The 19,423-nt window shown below is 35.0% G+C and overlaps 3 protein-coding genes and 1 long non-coding RNA gene across 5 annotated transcripts; 3 read left to right on the forward strand and 1 right to left on the reverse strand.

Moving 5' to 3' along the window:
- Positions 1–611: 611 nt before the first annotated feature.
- LOC108456587 (importin subunit beta-1-like) lies at positions 612–4,974 on the forward strand. 2 transcript variants are annotated; one of them, XM_017755130.2, is made up of 3 exons: positions 612–903; positions 1,382–3,808; positions 3,916–4,974. In XM_017755130.2, exons 2-3 carry the CDS (start codon positions 1,401–1,403, stop codon positions 4,112–4,114), a joined length of 2,607 nt encoding a protein of 868 aa, XP_017610619.1. In that variant the 5' UTR covers positions 612–903; positions 1,382–1,400; the 3' UTR covers positions 4,115–4,974. The 2 variants fall into 2 exon arrangements, with proteins under 2 accessions (XP_017610619.1, XP_052878754.1); XM_053022794.1 differs by having other exon boundaries at positions 613–903; positions 1,389–3,808.
- Positions 4,975–6,098: 1,124 nt separating this feature from the next.
- On the forward strand, positions 6,099–10,688 carry LOC108456586 (importin subunit beta-1). The gene is made up of 3 exons (XM_017755129.2): positions 6,099–6,440; positions 7,035–9,455; positions 9,538–10,688. Exons 2-3 carry the CDS (start codon positions 7,042–7,044, stop codon positions 9,734–9,736), a joined length of 2,613 nt encoding a protein of 870 aa, XP_017610618.1. The 5' UTR covers positions 6,099–6,440; positions 7,035–7,041; the 3' UTR covers positions 9,737–10,688.
- A 4,139-nt stretch (positions 10,689–14,827) lies between these two features.
- Positions 14,828–18,427, reverse strand: LOC108454403 (protein phosphatase 2C 57). Its single transcript, XM_017752853.2, has 11 exons — positions 17,927–18,427; positions 17,686–17,814; positions 17,441–17,546; positions 16,883–16,993; positions 16,588–16,667; positions 16,419–16,472; positions 16,101–16,217; positions 15,922–15,976; positions 15,759–15,791; positions 15,610–15,656; positions 14,828–15,103 (listed from the first exon to the last, which is right to left on the reverse strand). The coding sequence occupies exons 1-11, from the start codon at positions 18,253–18,255 to the stop codon at positions 14,980–14,982; spliced, it is 1,185 nt and encodes a 394-aa protein (XP_017608342.1). The 5' UTR covers positions 18,256–18,427; the 3' UTR covers positions 14,828–14,979.
- Positions 18,428–18,578: 151 nt separating this feature from the next.
- On the forward strand, positions 18,579–19,423 carry LOC128285566 (uncharacterized). Its single transcript, XR_008276035.1, has 2 exons — positions 18,579–18,933; positions 19,217–19,423. It is a non-coding gene; the product is annotated as an uncharacterized LOC128285566 (long non-coding RNA).

Genomic DNA, 19,423 nt, shown 5'->3' on the forward strand with positions numbered 1-19,423 from the left:
TTCTTAAATATTTGGACTAAATTTGAATTTTATATAAATCATTATTGAAAAGATTTTATTTCAACAAAACATTCTATTCAAACAAGTCATTTCATATAGTAAAACCAAAGGAAAGTTTGTCATACATTTTATTTATTTTTCTTTATTTTTATTAATTAAGAACATGCAACATATTAGTTCTATTCATGAGAGAAATTATTTTATAGATCATTCTTATCATATTATTCATGGCCTTTTTTCAATTATTTAATGATATTTTAATAAATTTTTTATATCATTGATATATAATTTTGATAATTTTTTATCTCGAACCTCAAACCTTGAAACCTAAACGTTAAGATTCAAGGTTTGAGTTTGAAATTCAAGGTTAATGTTTAGGATTCAATGTTTTGGATTCTGAAATTCAAGATAAATACTTTTAAAATTATGTATCAATGTTATAAAAAAATTACTAAATATTATTAAATAATTAGAAAGAAATCATTATTATGAGGTGAGAAGCATTCATAAAATAAAATAATTTCTCTGGAATTAAAATTTTTCAAATCATTATCTTTGTTTTTTTAGAAAGCAAACTTAAGGGTTAAGTAGGTTGACTATTTTAATAAAGCAAATCTTAATAATCAAATTGTCCGGTCCCTATAGAAAACAGTCGTTCAACTTTATAACTGGGCCCAGATGTGCAACCAATTGAAATTAACACAAAATGTTAAATCGGATTGGATAAATTTTTTTACGGACTTGAATCAGGATTCAAATCCGCTTCTGCCTCTATTCCCCTTTTTGTTCTTCATTTCCTTTGTTTTCCCTCTCCAAATTTCTAGGGTTTTTATTAAGCACAGCTGCTTCTGACCTGCTTGATCGGTGAAAGCTAAATTCAGCATCAACTTTCGTGATTTTAAGGTGATTTCATTGAACTCCGCTGTGAAGTGTGTGTATGTGCCTTTTTCTTTATTTTATAATAAGGGTTTTAGATGCTGATTTTGCGTATTGGATGTTGAAGGACTTGACCGGTTTCTTTTTTTATGTCATACGGTACTGTTTGATTACCTACTTCAGTATTAGCTTTTCTTTGGAAAGATTTGAATGATCGAACTTCTCTGCGGTATTTTATTTAATTTAAATATGACTTGATTTGTGATCTTGCTTTGATTTTACTTGTCTAATTTCGAAATAAGTTTTTACTGTTGAATTAGCACAATTGATTAAGTGTTCCCGACTGTTGCTAGGTTTGTAAGTAGACATGATAAAAGGGTTTTGAATTATTAGCTGCATATTGGTATTATTCTTTTATGTTAGTTTCCCTTTTGTTTGGATGTGTTTTTTATTTTTTTGGAACTATAGTGAATTTAGCTATTTAATTTTGTGTAAATTGTTAAAGCTTTCAGAAATATTAGGGGATGGAAGTTACACAGGTGCTTTTCAATGCGCAATCTATAGATGGAACTGTTCGGAAGAATGCTGAAGAAAGCCTGAAACAGTTCCAGGAGCAGAACCTTCCTGGTTTCTTGCTTTCACTTTCTGGAGAGTTGGCAAATGAGGAAAAACCTATTGAAACACGTAAACTAGCTGGTTTGATACTTAAAAATGCATTGGATGCTAAGGAGCAGCACAGAAAATTTGAGCTTGTTCAAAGATGGTTGTTGTTGGATGCTACTGCAAAGAGCCAGATTAAGGCATGCTTATTACAGACTTTGTCTTCTCCAGTATTCGATGCTCGTTCAACTACATCTCAAGTCATTGCAAAGGTTGCTGGCATTGAGCTGCCCCAAAAACAGTGGCCAGAATTGATAGGTTCCCTTTTATCAAATGTTCATCAGATCCCAGCTCATGCTAAGCAAGCCACTTTGGAGACGCTTGGCTATTTGTGTGAGGAGGTCTCCCCTGATGTTATTGATCAAGATCAAGTAAATAAAATACTTACGGCTGTAGTTCAAGGTATGAGTGCATCTGAAGGAAATATTGATGTGAGGCTTGCAGCTACCAGAGCACTTTACAATGCACTCGGATTTGCTCAAGCGAATTTCAGCAATGACATGGAGCGTGATTATATCATTAGAGTTGTCTGTGAAGCAACTTTGTCCCCTGAAGTGAGGATAAGGCAGGCTGCTTTTGAGTGTTTGGTCTCCATTTCTTCAACTTACTATGAGAAATTAACACCTTACATCCAAGATATTTTTAACATCACATCAAAGGCTGTTAGGGAAGATGAAGAACCTGTTGCTCTTCAAGCCATTGAATTCTGGAGTTCAATATGTGACGAGGAGATAGATATTTTGGAAGAATATGGAGGTGAATTCACTGGGGACTCTGATGTACCTTGCTTTTACTTTATCAAGAAGGCACTCCCCGCTCTTGTTCCTATGCTGTTGGAGACACTGTTAAAGCAGGAAGAAGATCAAGATCAGGATGAAGGGGCTTGGAATATTGCAATGGCTGGGGGAACATGTCTTGGTTTGGTTGCGCGGACTGTGGGAGATGATATCGTCCCTCTTGTTGTGCCATTTGTTGAGGAGAATATAATGAAACCAGAGTGGAGGCAGCGGGAGGCAGCAACTTATGCTTTCGGTTCAATCTTGGATGGCCCTTCTCCTGAAAAGTTAATACCTCTTGTGAATGTAGCTCTTACCTTCATGCTCAGTGCTTTGACAAAGGACCCCAATAGCCAAGTCAAAGACACTACTGCCTGGGCCCTTGGACGTATTTTTGAATTCCTTCTTGGTTCGGCTGTAGATTTGCCCATCATCACTCAGGCAAATTGCCAACAGATAGTCACAGTTCTGCTACAGAGTATGAAGGACACTCCAAATGTTGCTGAGAAAGCCTGTGGTGCTCTCTATTTTCTTTCTCAAGGTTACGAGGGTGAGGGTGAATCATCTCCTCTAACTCCTTTTTTCCAGGAAATTGTCCAGTCCCTCCTCACTGTCACTCACCGAGAAGATGTTGGGGACTCCCGGCTGAGGACTGCTGCCTATGAAACTTTGAATGAGGTGGTGAGGTGTTCAACCGTTGAGACAGCTCCATTGGTATTGCAATTGGTGACTGTCATCATGATGGAACTTCATAACACACTTGAGAGCCAGAAACTCTCATCTGATGAAAGAGAAAAACAGAGTGAATTGCAAGGCCTTCTTTGTGGTTGTTTACAAGTCATTATTCAGAAGCTTGGTTCATCAGAGACAACCAAGTACGCATTCATGCAGTATGCAGATCAGATCATGGGACTTTTCCTTAGGGTTTTTGCTTGTAGGAGTGCTACCGTACATGAGGAGGCCATGCTTGCTATTGGAGCTCTTGCTTATGCAATAGGAGCAGATTTTGCAAAATACATGCCGGAGTTTTATAGGTACTTGGAGATGGGTCTTCAGAATTTTGAGGAGTACCAGGTCTGTGCTGTGACAGTTGGTGTTGTGGGTGATATTTCCAGGGCATTGGAGGAAAAAATTGTGCCTTACTGTGATGGGATTATGACACAACTTCTCAAGAATTTGTCTAGCAACCAGTTGCATCGCTCTGTGAAGCCTCCCATATTTTCATGCTTTGGTGACATTGCATTGGCAGTGGAAGAGTATTTTGAAAAATACCTAATGTGGGCCATGTCTGCACTTCAGAGCGCAGCAGATTTGTCCACCCATATAGCAGGTGATGATGAACTGGTAGAGTACACAAATTCCCTGAGAAACGGAATCCTGGAGGCATATTCTGGGATTTTCCAAGGGTTTAAGAACTCTCCCAAAACCCAGCTGTTGATTCCCTATGCACCTCACATCCTCCAGTTTTTGGATGGCATATACATGGAGAAAGACATGTGAGTTCTATTAAATAAAAGTCTCCTGTTTTAAGCTTTTTCTCTAACTAATGACTATGTCTTCTAACGAGTGGTTATTAACTTAAATGTTTTTTTTTTCCCTATAGGGATGATATGGTCATGAAGACTGCCATTGGAGTCCTTGGTGATCTAGCTGATACATTAGGAAATCATGCTAGTTCTATGATACAGCAATCTGTATCAAGCAAAGACTTTTTGAATGAATGCTTGTCTTCAGAAGACCTTCTGGTTAAAGAATCTGCTCAATGGGCCAAGTTGGCTATTAGTCGTGCCATTTCTGTTTGAGGGTGTTGCCATTTGGCATTTTTTATTTTCTTTCGGAAATCCATGCATCCTGGTGTGTTTAAGTCGAGGTCTGAGATTGCATGTGTCAAGTCATCGCCATTGTCAAGACAACTGAAAGTTTCTAGTCTTCACGTTGTCACTAACTCTTGCATTATCATGATGGGGTCGGATTCTTATGTCATTCATGAAGTGGATTGGGATGGTTTCAGAGAATCAAACTTTTTATCTCCTTTGTCAAGTCATCCCGATTGTCAAGACAACTAAAGTCACTACTCTTCACGTTGTCATTAACTCTTGCATCATCATGGAGTCGGGTTCCAATTTCATTCATGAAATAGCGGGAATCTTTCAAACTCGAACGGTTCAAAGGGGGAGGAATTAGGAACCGTAACATGTCAGATTCAATAACTAGTCAGGTACCTCGGTCACTTGCTGTATTACCACTCTCCTTGTGATTTGTCAATTTAAGGTCCATTGGGATGAATGGCTGAGGATGTGGTTCAAGTGCGGCAATACTTCAAAGACATATCTCATGTACTGTATTTCACCATTGTCTCACCCAGTTTTGGTTCCCTAGTGTTCTGCCACATATTTTGTCAAGTACACATCAGTTGGGTTTCATTTAACCATCACCGCTTCTTTTTTTTTATTGATGGGGTTTGGTCTTTTTGGTACATATAAATGGAGTTTGGTGGTTATCCACATGCTGCATTTTTTTTTTTTTGTGGGGGAGGCGGGGAGCATTCCATCCTGCATCCCATCATTGTTCTTTTGGTTTGCGTTTCTTTTTGGGTTCTTTGATTTGAATTTTACCAAATTCTGGAGTCAGTTTGTTCAAATATCAAGCATTCATTCTTAAATTTCCTTTATTTTCCTTTTATATGCAATATAAATTATATTATATTATATTTTATAGATTAAGGGATAAATATCAAAATTATACATGAGTTTTAGTCCAAAATGTAATTTGATGCATGGTCTTTAATTTAGTGCAATTTTACATATAAAATTTTGATTGTGATTTAAATGTATACTTTTAAAAATCTAAATACATTAAATTATTTTTATATTGATTAAATATAGTTATTTGTATATACAATATCTTAACATAGAATATTACATGATAATTATGTTAGTGATTTGTGAATATTGAATCATATCAATATTTAATGTAAATTATACAAAATTAAAGTTTATATATAATATTGCACATTGATAGTTTATATGTAATTTTAAATTTTATTCCGAATACTATAGATAAAATTACCAATTGCATTACCTATATCTTTGATTCGATTAACATTTTATAATAATAATTTATATATAAAATTAAGGCCAAATAAGAAGTTCTATAAAATAACTATTTAAATGGGATAGGATCAATTTGAAGTTTATGAAAATATGTTCTAAGAGGACAAGATAGGATAACTTTGAATAAAATAATCGTAGAGATTTAGGAAGAACTTTTCCTTTTATAGTTATTAAAATCTGTCTTAATAATGGTATTACAACGAATTATTAACCAAAGTTTAAGCCAGCCACAAAATATAAATGAAAAAAGATAAGAGCTGAACCAGAAAGGGTTATTAACCATCTATTTAAATATATTATATTTTTATTTTTGCAAATCTTTTCTTTGTTTTTATCAAGTGGGTCCATGGTAAAATTTATATATATATCCATGTTTATTCACCTATAGTTTTATTTTTGTTTTTCTATACCATAATAAAAGATGCCTAATTCTTTTTAGCTCTCAAGTGGAGGATGTTATGCGTGTTGAAATATATATTTTCAATTTATCATAATAGTAATGATATCATTTGTACTATACAAGGTATAATTTTATCTATAAATCCTTCTAACTTTTAAATAAGATAAAAGAGTATATTTATAAACACTTAAACTTTAAATACGAACAATAAAATAAATATGAAAATGTAAAAAAAAATTATAAATTTTTATTAAAAATCTCTTACAGTTTTGTAAGAAAATATTGGAGTTACAATTCAATCCGCTAATTTTATTAAATGATATGATGTAGCTTATTAAATATAAGTTAGAGGTTGGGATGTTAAGATAATCCTAAACTCAAATTATCATTTTAATAAAATAGTTAGGGAAGTAAAATACATTATCGTAATGCATTTGAAATAAAATAAATTCAAAAACTAATTCCTTTTCAAAAAGTAATTTAAAAATTATATTGTTTGTATAAATTATTGAGTCCAGCTCCAAATCCGCGTCTGCTTCTCGTTCTTCCTTTTTTGCGTTTTCTCTCTCCAATTATTAGCGTCTTATTCAGCCGCTCTTCTCCGATCGGTGAAAGGTAAAGCTTGCATCTGAATTTTAAGATTATTTTGTTAAACTCCACTCTACAAATTTCATGTTAATTTGAAATTAGGGTTTCTAATAGTGATTTTGGATATTTGATATTGAATGCATTGATTCGCTATCTGTTTATTTGTAATACTAATTCAAGTGTTATCTTCATTTCCTTCCCAAGATTTGAGTGATCGAATTTTTAAGTGTTTGACTTTATTTAATTTAAATCTACTTCGATCTAGGTTTATCTTTGGTTTTATCTGTTACATTTCAGATTTTAAGTTTTTAATATCCAATTGGCACAATTGATCTTTAATATTCAAGTGTTCATTTCAGCTGCTAGGTAAGTAGAAATGACAATAGGGTTTTCTTGGATCGATTTGATTATTTCATTTATTTTTTAACTGCATATTGGTTTTATTCTCGTTATTGTCATTTACTCTTTTCGATGAATTGTAAGGTAACAGTATGCGTTTCCTTCTTATTTATTTTATTTTTGGTACCTTTTATGTTTTTCTGGAATGGGGTTTTAGAATATCTACCTTATTTACCTCTGACTTACTGTTTATCTAATTTATTGAATCATTGATGCTTTCAGAAATATTATGGCTATGGAGGTTACACAGGTGCTTCTGAATGCACAATCAATAGATGGAGCTGTGCGAAAAAATGCAGAAGATAGCTTGAAACAGTTTCAGGAGCAAAACCTTCCTGTTTTTTTGGTCTCGCTTTCTGGAGAGTTGGCAAATGAGGAGAAGCCTGTTGAAACACGTAAATTAGCGGGTTTGGTACTTAAGAATGCATTGGTTGCCAAGGAACAACACAGGAAGTTTGAGCTTGTTCAAAGATGGTTGTCATTGGATGGCAATGCAAAAAGCCAGATTAAGGCATGCTTGCTGAAGACTTTGACATCTCCGGTATTGGATGCTCGTTCAACTGCATCTCAAGTCATTGCAAAGGTTGCTGGCATTGAGTTGCCACATAAACAGTGGCCTGAGTTAATAGGTTCACTTTTATCAAATGTTCATCAGCTACCAGCTCAAGCTAAGCAAGCCACTTTGGAGACACTTGGATATTTGTGTGAGGAGGTGTCCCCTGATGTTATCGATCAAGATCAAGTAAATAAAATTCTTACAGCTGTAGTTCAAGGCATGAGTTCATCGGAGGGAAACACTGATGTGAGGCTTGCTGCAACCAGAGCACTTTACAATGCATTGGGGTTTGCGCAAGCAAATTTCAGCAATGACATGGAGCGTGATTATATCATGAGAGTTGTCTGTGAGGCAACGCTGTCCCCAGAAGTGAGGATAAGACAAGCTGCTTTCGAATGTTTGGTATCCATTTCATCAACTTATTATGAAAAATTAGCTCCATATATTCAAGATATTTTCAACATTACAGCAAAGGCTGTGAGGGAAGATGAGGAACCTGTTGCTCTTCAAGCCATTGAGTTTTGGAGCTCAATATGTGATGAGGAGATAGATATTTTGGAAGAATATGGAGGTGATTTCACTGGTGACTCAGATATTCCTTGCTTTTATTTTATCAAGCAGGCGCTCCCTGCCCTCGTTCCTATGCTTTTGGAGACACTATTGAAGCAGGAGGAGGATCAGGATCAGGATGAAGGCGCTTGGAATATTGCAATGGCTGGTGGAACATGTCTTGGTTTGGTTGCAAGGACTGTTGGAGATGATATAGTACCTCTTGTTGTGCCATTTATTGAGGAAAATATTTCAAAACAGGATTGGAGGCAGCGGGAGGCGGCAACTTATGCCTTTGGTTCAATCTTGGAGGGCCCTTCTCCAGAAAAGTTAATACCCCTTGTGAATGTTGCCCTTACTTTTATGCTCAGTGCTTTGACAAAGGACCCCAATAGCCATGTCAAAGACACAACAGCCTGGACCCTGGGACGTATCTTTGAATTTCTTCATGGTTCAGTTGTTGATTCTCCCATCATCAGTCAAGCAAATTGCCAACAGATTATTACAGTTCTGCTACAGAGCATGAAGGACACTCCAAATGTTGCTGAGAAGGCCTGTGGTGCTCTCTATTTTCTTGCTCAAGGTTATGAGGAGATGGGTCCATCATCTCCTTTAACTCCCTTTTTCCAGGAAATTGTCCAGTCCCTTCTGACTGTCACTCACAGAGAAGATGCCGGTGAATCTCGGCTGAGGACTGCTGCTTATGAGACACTGAATGAAGTGGTGAGGTGTTCAACTGATGAGACTGCTCCATTGGTGTTGCAATTGGTTCCTGTCATCATGATGGAGCTTCACAACACTCTTGAGGGCCAGAAACTCTCATCCGATGAAAGGGAAAAGCAGAGTGAATTGCAAGGCCTTCTTTGTGGGTGTTTACAAGTCATTATTCAAAAGCTTGGTGCATCAGAACCAACGAAATATGTGTTCATGCAGTATGCAGATCAGATTATGGGACTTTTCCTTCGGGTTTTTGCTTGTAGGAGTGCTACCGTACATGAGGAGGCCATGCTTGCTATTGGAGCTCTTGCTTATGTAACAGGAGCAGATTTTGCAAAATACATGCCGGAGTTTTATAGGTACTTGGAAATGGGTCTTCAGAATTTTGAAGAGTACCAGGTCTGTGCTGTGACAGTTGGTGTTGTGGGTGATATTTCCAGGGCACTGGAGGAAAAAATTGTGCCTTACTGTGATGGTATTATGACACAACTTCTCAAGAATTTGTCGAGCAACCAGTTGCATCGCTCTGTGAAGCCTCCTATATTTTCATGCTTTGGTGACATTGCATTGGCAGTGGGAGAGTATTTTGAAAAGTATCTAATGTGGGCCATGTCTGCACTTCAGAGCGCTGCAGAGTTGTCTACCCATATAGCAGGTGATGATGAATTGGTAGAGTACACAAACTCCCTTAGAAACGGAATCCTGGAGGCATATTCCGGGATTTTTCAAGGGTTTAAGAACTCTCCCAAAACCCAGCTGTTGATTCCTTATGCACCTCACATCCTCCAGTTTTTGGATGGCATATACATGGAGAAAGACATGTGAGTTCTATTCAAATTTACAGTACTATGCCTTTCTAACCTGTGGTTATCAACTTATTTTAATGTATCGTATTTCCTATAGGGATGATGTGGTGATGAAGACTGCCATTGGAGTCCTTGGTGATCTAGCTGATACATTAGGAAGTGATGCTGGTTCTATGATACAGCAATCTGTCTCGAGCAAAGACTTTTTGAATGAATGCTTGTCTTCAGAAGACCTTATGATTAAAGAATCTGCTGAATGGGCCAAGTTGGCCATTAGTCGTGCCATTTCTGTTTGAGGGTGTTGCCATTCAGCATGTTTATTTCTTTTCGAAGTCCATGCATTTGGGAATGTCTAGGGTCTTGGGTTGCATGTGTCGTGTCATCACCATTGTCAGACAACAGAAGTTACCAGTCTTTATGTTGTCACTAACATTTGCATCAGCATCATGGGGTCAGATTCCATTTTTTTTAATCATGAAGGAACTGGATACAGACAATTTCAGAGAAGTCAACGAACGCCTGCATAAAGAGAATATCTTTTGGTCTCGAATGAGCGGAGTAGGGGGAGGGGATCATGAATTTGGACATGCATAAGGAGTGGAGTCAGGTAGCTTGATCACACTTACATGTCAACACGAGCATCAGTTTTTCCTTTAACGTGGTTTTCTCCCAGTAAATCTAGTTTGATGGAATGGATGATCGATCATCTGGTTCAAACAACGCTGCAGCACTTTAAAGAAATCTCAACTGCTGTAAATCAACCATTGTCAGTCCTTATTCCATCACCTATCAATCCTTATTTTTGAAGCTCAAATCTGCATATTTATGAAGTAAGTACTTCCGGCTGGCTTGTATTTAAATCTCCTCTGCTTCATTTATACATTTTGGTTCGGGGTCGGGTCGAGGATTAACCACATTCAGCATTGCATTCATTAGAATTCATTTCATTCGTTAGTTTTACTTAGTTTGGGAGTCAAAATTGTTCCATCTCATGCATTCATAGAATTTTTCTGTCTTTGCGTTTCTTTGGGGTATACAACTGTTTTTCATTTTGTTGTTCTTTTTTTTTTTTTATAAATGTATTTTTGGTTATCACTGCTTAGAGAAAAGTGATACTATTATAATCACAATTTGGGCATATGACATTAAACAAAGTTTAATGAGGCAACTTATTTCTGTGTTGCCTTATTATTATATTATTATTATTATTGGTTTTAATGAAATTGAGGCTTTGGCCTTTTTGCTTCATTCATTGAATCAGATTAATTCAGCTTTTTTATTTGTCAATTCCTTATATTTTCAGCGGATGAGTTACTTTCATGGCCTAAATAGCAATGAAAAAACTAGTTATTGCATGATGGATAAAAAATCAGAGAGGGAACCCAAATATATGGAAACTTTATATATGGTAAGCATCCAAAATGAATAGTACATGCCACTTTGAGTGTTATTCTTGTACTTAAACCATTCATACCGTAAAAATCCCTACCATTTATAGATATATGGATTTAAGGTTTCGTGCATCGATCAATTTGTTGATTTTTCAACTGAGTTTGGTGCATGAACTCAGATATAGTCGGCATTTATTTAGCATAATAGTTCGGCTAGTGATTTCTTCTATTTCTGTTTTACAATTCGCAAGGACTGTTCTTTTCAACATTGTCTTCAATGTTTAAATTAGAGTGATGTCTTTGGGGGTGTCTTATTTTTTTCTTTAATAAATAATGTCGAGCATATCCGGGTTTAACATGTAAATCATAAACATACACAGAATATTCATGATACGGTGTTATTGTAATAATCAAGAAAACATAAGTTTGAATTTGTTTTTGTTCCGATTTAAGAATTGAAAAAAGATTATGCATAAAAACCGGTATTGTTTGGAAAAAGGGTTTTAGAGACCCGGGGGGGGGGGGGCACCTTCACTCAACCTGCATAGCATTATGCAGCGTATAATGCATATAGAAGAAAAAATGCACCCCGAAGGTGGTGCTCCCGTTAATGGAGAAAAATGAAGTGGCCAAATTTCAACTCTCTCTCTCTGTCCCATTTTTTTTTTTTCATTTGATTTCATCTGATCTTTAGGCCACTAATTTCCCCTTTGAATTTAATCCTCTTTGCATTGAAAGCGATATTGAAAACCTTTTTTTTTTTAATTGTTTTTTATTTCAAACATGAGGATCTAAAGCCACTATGCTCAATAAAAGTGATGTTTGGTACCACGGATATAAAGAAGGGAATTTTCATTTTTAGAACCACTATTCTCCACTGCTTATTAATGATACACAGGTGGAATGAAATTGGAATTTGCAGGTTTCCACTTTCCAAAATAAAATTAAATGCAAAATTAACCCGTACCGCAATTTTTTAATTAAAATTAATATTTAAATTATTAATTTCATCTTATTTTTTTTAAAAAAGTTGATTACACATCTTTAATTAAAATGCGTGACACGATGGTTTAATTATCATTTTAATAAAAAGAAGTTTTAAATACTTAAATAGAAAATGCTATATACATTGAAGGTTATTTTATGCCTCTGAAAACGATGAACAATTTTTATAAAAAATTATACAATATAATGATATCTTTACAAGAGATTTAACTGTTTTTTCTAAGAAATTATAATTTTTATTTTCTTTTCAAGGGTTATATAAATACATATCCCAAGAAGATTCATTTAACCCTAAAATTGGAAAGGGTAGGGATATATTGAGGCATGCAAAGGAAAAGGGGGGTAACCAGTGTGTTTGTGGTGTTGTGTTGTATAAAATGATACAAAATGGTTTTGCCATTTTATGATGCAGACAAAAACAGTGTAGTTGACTTTGAAGGAATTGTGTGGGGGGAATGAATGCACACCATCATACTTCTGTTGCTATTGGGTGGGGTCTGAGAGGACTGTGGATATGCAGTGCACCCAGTCCACCACCTTCACAACTGCATACAATAACCTTAAGCTTAGCTTGCTGTCCTGTCTAATATTCTCACCATGGACATAGATATATGCCTATTGAACCTCAACTACCAATATAAAAGCACAGCTTCCCTTGCCCATTATTCCACATATTCATTTAATTAAAATATCAGCCATGGCAGCAGCTCCTTGGTTCAAGACTTTTCTTCTGGTGTCTTTGCTCCTCCTCATGCCTTTCTCTCATGGTATTTATTTATCTAATACTCTAAGCTTACATATATATATATATATATGTATTAACCAAATCAGTGACGAGAGAGTACTACTTGTTTTCGTTGTTGTGGTCAGGCATGGTTGAAGAAGGGCTTCATGGTGGCATGAAGCAAGCTGCAGAATACTCAGTTGAACGGGTATTCCTCATTCCTTCCACAATTAATCTTTGAGCTTTGCTTTGCTTTGCTGGTATATATGCATTGCAAATTAACGCAGATAATGTAGGTATAAATTCAATTATATATATACATATATATATTTGGGGAAATGGTGTTGATGATTTTAATTATAATAAAGGGTGGGAAGGAGATGATGATGATCCAAATGAGGACAGTGAGGAAGCTGATGATGCTGGGTGGAATGCAAGATTATAATGATACTGGCGCTAACCAAAAGCACGAGCACGACCCTAGGAAGAAACCTGGCAAGCCTTGATATTTATAACATATTTGTATTATTATATGAAATAATCAAATCAACTAATTACTACTCTATATACTTACGAAACAAGTAGAAATAATTGTATTACTCCTTTTAAGAGGTTGGGACTATCTTATCTGAGTAATAATTAGAAAGGCATGATATATAAATTATTTATGGTGATATTAAATAGTTTTTTTTAGGGAGTAAATAAAACTACTCATTTGTGGGTAATGAGTAATTGGGCATGTAATATAGTTCAGTAATAATTAAATATGTTGTTAAACTCTCTATTGGTGTTGAAATTTATGTTTGTGTAATTACTTTTTGTTGCCTATTTCCTTTTACTTCCTTGGTGTTGAGAATGTAAATATAAATGTATAGCTATATATACTAATGTATATATAAATGTATAGCTATATATACTATATTGTTGTTTTTACGACATTTTATTTTCTCCAAGAAAGATGGATTAAGGACAATGGCAGCATGAATATAATAATCTATAGATATGCCATAAGGTTTTTTACAGGTTATAGGTAAAATTATATATAATTATAAATAATACATTTGAATAATTTAATTAGTAATAATAATTACAAAATATAATTAAATTAATAATTAAAATATATCTGAACTTAAATCAAAATAAATTTTAACTATACAAAATTAAAATAATTTTTTTTAAAAAATCACTTATAATCTACATAAAATATCTCGAACTTATGATCTCAAAATTGCTATAAGTACAACCTTACTTTTTAAGTTAAAGTCCAAAAGGGTTTGTAGCTATTATGTTATAAGTTATAGTACTCAAAGATATAAATTGGAACATCAAATTTTATTGTTCATCCATTGCTATTATTATGATATAATTTTGTGTTGGATTATTTTTAAAATATATAGTATTTCATTGGTAAATAATTAAAAGTTATAATATTTAGTTACTGATCAAGGGTTTTATTATTTAAAAGTGATAAGTTATCGATTGTTATTAAAATTTAGGTTAATTGATTATTAACAAGAAGTTATAATTATTCAAGTAATACATAATGAACACTTGTGTTCATTGTTAATAAATATGATTATCCAAAACGTAAGTGGTCACTGAACTTTATTATATTCTTAAGATTCATTTGCCATTAATTCTTTTGCACATGAAAATATAAATAAAAATAAATAAAAATTTTAATAGATAATATGATTATTAATCTTGAAATTAATATTAATTTCTCATAAATTTATTTTTAACCAAACATTTTATCAACTAATCCAATCCTGAAAATATTATTATACAAAGTACAAACAAATCAAGGAATTGATCACGCAAGAACAATGACCAATTATGATTATTATATGGGGAAAAAAATGCTAAATCATCAATATCCTTACAACAGCACCATATCTACAGTTTCTTTCCAGTATATTTAAACTTTATTTTAAGTAATTTATATCAAGAATTGGATTTAGGATCTTACAAGTCGACCATCAAATAATCAAGTTCGAATTTTCTTTTTAAAAAAAACACTTTTGAAATTTGGATCTTGTTACATGATTGCTGGAAAAATCTATTGGTAATAAATGCAAAAGATGTCGATGGCTTTATCTAATGTAGTATGTGGTTTCATTACTCGGGTTTGAAGTGAGTGGTACTGGTAGATATGTATACTAATTTAAAAAAAAAAAAAATTCATGAAGGATCATATTTTCTCATACGAATACGTAACGCTATGTGCTATTTTCAATAGTAAATTTCAAAAAGAAATGCAGAGAAAAGAAAAGAAAACAATAACACTCTGAATCATTAAAAGTTGCCTACATCAAGTTCTCCAAAAGTGCTAGCTAATCATATACAGTTTCCATTATCCAGACTACTGTGAAATCTACGTGTTCATATATATATATATACACAACTGATTAAGTAAAATTCAAAAAGAAACCTGAGATGACAACCATATTCCAAGTGACACGACCCCTACTGTAGCTATCACTTGGCCAAATTCAAACAGAAAATTTTGTTGCTCAACTGGCAATTTCTGCCATTCAGTATGCCTGTGCAAAGGTCAAATCAAGGGAACACAAAACTTAACAGGGGCAGTATGATCTCATATACATATACATATATACACGAGAATATTATGTAAATCCCAAACCAGCAAGACCAACAGCATTTTTCACTTAATAGTAATTTATTTGTAGTTCCTATTTTGTTTTCCGTCAAGCTACCATCTAATGTTGCAATAAAGGACCAAGGACAAGGACCAGACTGTTCTTTCTAGTTTTGAAGATTATATAGGATTTTGATTCATAGTAACTGCTCATATAATTTAGCTGGTGGCTGGCTGGCTGCAATAAAGACTTTAAGAAGGGAAAGTATTGGTAATGGTTAGTTTAAAGACTAATATCATAACTACGCATTAATTATTCAATAAGGAGGGAAAAAAGAAAACTAATCGTTGGTTTTCTAGTAGAGGTTGATCCAAATATTATCCTGTCAGCTCAGCTTAAACTCTACAAAAGCATAGCAGCAATTATTACTGGTAGGGAAAGCTGCATACCCGAAATCAGCTATGATAATGCTGACATTGTCTTCTGAGCCTTTATCCTGCATGGTATGATACGATTTCTATGGTTACTGGAACTGGTGCAGCACAAACGTATGTATAAGTAAAATGAATTCAAAGATACAGATAACTCTTGCAATTACCAGAGCGGCTTGTGCAAGTGCATCACATGCTACCTGAATCAGGAATAAGGAGAAAATTATAACTAAACCGAGGTAAGAATCTGCAAGCTTATAAACATCTGATAAGAACTAGAGGATATGATATAGTTAGTTGTGGTAATGTTCGGTTTAATGTAAAGGTCACCTGAACATCTCCATGTTCTCGTAATTGATTTCGAACAAAAGCAACTGCGTCTGAACTGAAAGAAGAAAATAATAGGTTTCTCAGAATCGCATCCTTTCCAAACTGAATTTACAGCATACTAATAAGGCAGACTTCATACGCAACAGCAAGAGTTAAAAAGCAAATATAGCTAAGAAAACCTGTTTATGTAATCCCATAAACCATCAGATGCCAACAGGACAAATTCTGCATCTGATCCAAGAGCTACTTTAAAAGTGTCTGGAGATGCTATGACCAAGTCATCATTGAACACTACACTGAAATAAAATAAACATTGATAAACAAACAATCTTGTAAGTTTGAAATAAATCAAATGGTCATCTCACTTATGCTAATTAAGAAAAACCACTTCAGCTAGATGTTACTCTAATAAATCTGACTTGTAAAGCAAAAACAAAGGCTAGACGAACCTATATCAAAAGAGGGAAGAGGAAACAAAGGATCCATCGAAGACATACCGAGAAATAAATTTTTCAGACCATCTCTTTTCTTCAACTCCCTTCTTCAGCATTCTGAGCAAATGATCCCAAACCATTGGCATTATTACGTATGCTTGAAATGTACGGAAAATATACAGAAACTACTATGAAAGAAGACTTTAAATTGAGAGAAAGGAAAGAACCGAACTCGTTCTTCTTCGTTTTAAATCGAGTGTCGCCAAAAGCACGGGATACAGCTATGTCACCACAAATCCTACCATTGCTAATCTATATATGGACATTACAGAAGAAAATAGTTTATGATCAGAGCAGTGTGAGTAAGACAAACTTGTTTGAGGCACTAGAGTTTCTGATAAAGTTTTAATATAACTTAAGATGTAATAATTCTCATTTGAGCTAGAAAGATCAATGATATAACTACTTCTGAAAAGAAAATCATCAAGAACAGAAAAAGAAAAAAAACATAATTTAAAAAAACACACCCATCCACCTGCTTCTCTGATTCTTCTAATTTCTTGCAAAGAGGCCTTGTTGCTGCCATAGGGTCGATGAGAATCAGTCAAGACTTGTACTTTTCCAGCACAAGACAAAACCTGCATCAATGTATCAGCTGAAAAAAGAATGAAAAAGTGATATAATCCCCTTAAAGAGTAAAGGGTTTGTTGAACAAGAGTCGGAGCAGTTTATTGAAGGTTATCCTCAGCACAGTAGCAAAAGTAAGGGAAAAACAAAAAATTTCTGAAAACAAGGCAAAAGCCTTAGCTGGTTCTCAAAATGGTTTCAAAATCTTGAGTTAAGTTGTACAGGAGCATGGACAGAGTAGTGCTGATGCGCAAAGTGATGTCGAGCAAAAGGCGAAACAAGAAATAATTCCTATTTCATACTTATCCAAAAATAAATTTAAAAAAAAAGGATTTTTCTGTCTAATTCCCAAAGTGCTACTATGTTTTTGGAAACTCAGAACTATTATTAGCGTTAAGGATTCTAATGTGAAAAAACAGCTTTAATTCAAAAACTGAAATAGGAATAGGCATCCATACCACACAAGAATCACCAACATGAGAAATGAAGAGCACTTCATTTCCAATTAACATGACTGTGGCGGTTGAACCGGATTCATCGTCGCCGTCTCCAATCTTTTCAAGCCTTCAACAAAATGAAACACCAGCTAATCCTTCAACCAATAATATACAAAAATCTAAAATCATATTAAGACTACAAAATTAAACTAAAATCCATTATCAATATCTGTAAGTTCCAAAGCATATTTCAATCTTTTACTCACCAGTTGAGCAACTTTTTATCAGCATTTTGAAAAGCTTCCGCTAACCCCTTCTTAATAGCGTTGAAATCTCCTTCGTTCAACAAAATTCCACCTTGTAAAGCTGTAACACACTCTTTGTACAGCTCATCCCTGTTTTAATCAAAACCATCTCAAATCAATCAGTATTTCCTAATAAAATCACAATAGAAAATGCAAAAAAGAAACCAATAATACTAGTAATTCGCATATGTAATTACCATACCTGAGATACTTGACGGAAGCTACGCCGCCGTGGCCATCAAAGACGGCAGCGAACGAGAATCCATCAAGACCGTCCGATCGTATAACTAAATCATCCTCCATCTCTTCGCGCCTGCCCTGCACACTCGTCGACCCCCAACGGATCCCGGAAACATCCGTTAGCGAAGAAGGAGCGTTTATTGCAATCGCGGAGCAACGGCAGGGGCTTCTTGGACTAGATCTTACCGCCGTTGTTGCGGTTAGTTGGTTCCTGTAAGCGATTTTGGGATTGGAGATGAAATTGAACTCGATTGCAAGGAATCTCTGTAACTGATGAGTAGGTAACGCCATAACTTTTAGTTGACTCAGTGAGGTGAACCGCTAGTCAAAGTGGAAGATGAGTTGAAATTCCCGAGTTTCGGTTTTGAGAGGATGATGAGAGAAACTCTCTCCTCTGTTAACCGTTTGCCGAAGATAAGAGAGTGAAATTAAGCCTCTAACTGATTAACGGATTGTATTCCACGTGGGCTGCAATCTTCTACGGATTTTCTCACTGCACTTTAAGATAGTATTCTATATTCTGTGGTTAATACTAAGCCACGTCAGATAATAAAATGATTTTTTCATTTTTCTTTGGCCTTTTCATTGGCTGGATTACTTCCTTTAATGCATAGAGAACAATGCCTCACTCCTTGCTTTCCAAACCCATTTCCAGTCTGTAGACATTTTGATCCGGATTTGGAGGATCCAATCCCATCACATGGTGGCAGGCCCAACTCCAAGTATCAACCGCATAGGGATACTGGCAAACTTACCCACATTTCCCTTAACGAGGGTCATAGAAAAATGAGGACTATCCCTATTATGGTAAAAGCCACCTGGAATCAGTGGAACATTTGTTCCGTCACCGTCTTGTGAGTAATAGGCTCTGGAAAGCTTTGGCTAGTAACAGTCATCATGAACCCGGCCCCGCCCGGAATAACTCTACCTGTTCCTATATTCCTTCAAGTCTCCTGGAAACCGCCTGCGGTGAGAACCATCAAAATCAACACTGGTAGCTCCTCAATCAGAAATTTGGGCAAAGGAGGGGAAAGGGTTATTTTAAGGAATCATAAGGGAGAATGGATCAGTGGGTCATGTAAACATATCCCTTGAATCACAAGCATTGAAGCGGAGCTATGGGCAATAAAGGATGGATTGCACTCAGCATTAAAAATATTAATGTTGAGAGTGATTCTGAAATTTCTTTTAAACTGATTGAGATTGATAATGCTAATATTATTGCGCTTTCCATTCTTGTTAATGATTGCAGGTCTTTCTTGCTTAAGTTTACCAAAGTTTCACTCGAGTAGAGAGGAATCAATGTGCGGATAAGTTGGCTCGATTAGGGAGCGGCTTTCGATAGGATTATTCAAACACCTTTTGTGTATTTGTAGGGTTTCCCTTCTTTGTATTAAGGCATTATTGAAATTTGATGCCTATTGTTGTTCTTTGTATCAATCCGTATTTTGATTTTTAA

The sequence above is a fragment of the Gossypium arboreum genome, chromosome 12 (assembly GCF_025698485.1).
Source record: "Gossypium arboreum isolate Shixiya-1 chromosome 12, ASM2569848v2, whole genome shotgun sequence".
NCBI classification, from domain to species: Eukaryota; Viridiplantae; Streptophyta; class Magnoliopsida; order Malvales; family Malvaceae; genus Gossypium; species Gossypium arboreum.

Coding starts and splice junctions, on each gene's coding strand:
- LOC108456587 (XM_017755130.2), top strand. CDS start 1,401: ATGGAAGTTACACAGGTGCTTTTCAATGCGCAATCTATAGATGGAACT. Junction 3,809..3,915: donor ATATACATGGAGAAAGACAT/GTGAGTTCTATT, acceptor TTTTCCCTATAG/GGATGATATGGTCATGAAGA.
- LOC108456586 (XM_017755129.2), top strand. CDS start 7,042: ATGGCTATGGAGGTTACACAGGTGCTTCTGAATGCACAATCAATAGAT. Junction 9,456..9,537: donor ATATACATGGAGAAAGACAT/GTGAGTTCTATT, acceptor TATTTCCTATAG/GGATGATGTGGTGATGAAGA.
- LOC108454403 (XM_017752853.2), bottom strand. CDS start 18,255: ATGGCGTTACCTACTCATCAGTTACAGAGATTCCTTGCAATCGAGTTC. Junction 17,547..17,685: donor GATAAAAAGTTGCTCAACTG/GTGAGTAAAAGA, acceptor ATTTTGTTGAAG/GCTTGAAAAGATTGGAGACG. Junction 16,668..16,882: donor TCAGAGAAGCAGGTGGATGG/GTGTGTTTTTTT, acceptor GTCCATATATAG/ATTAGCAATGGTAGGATTTG.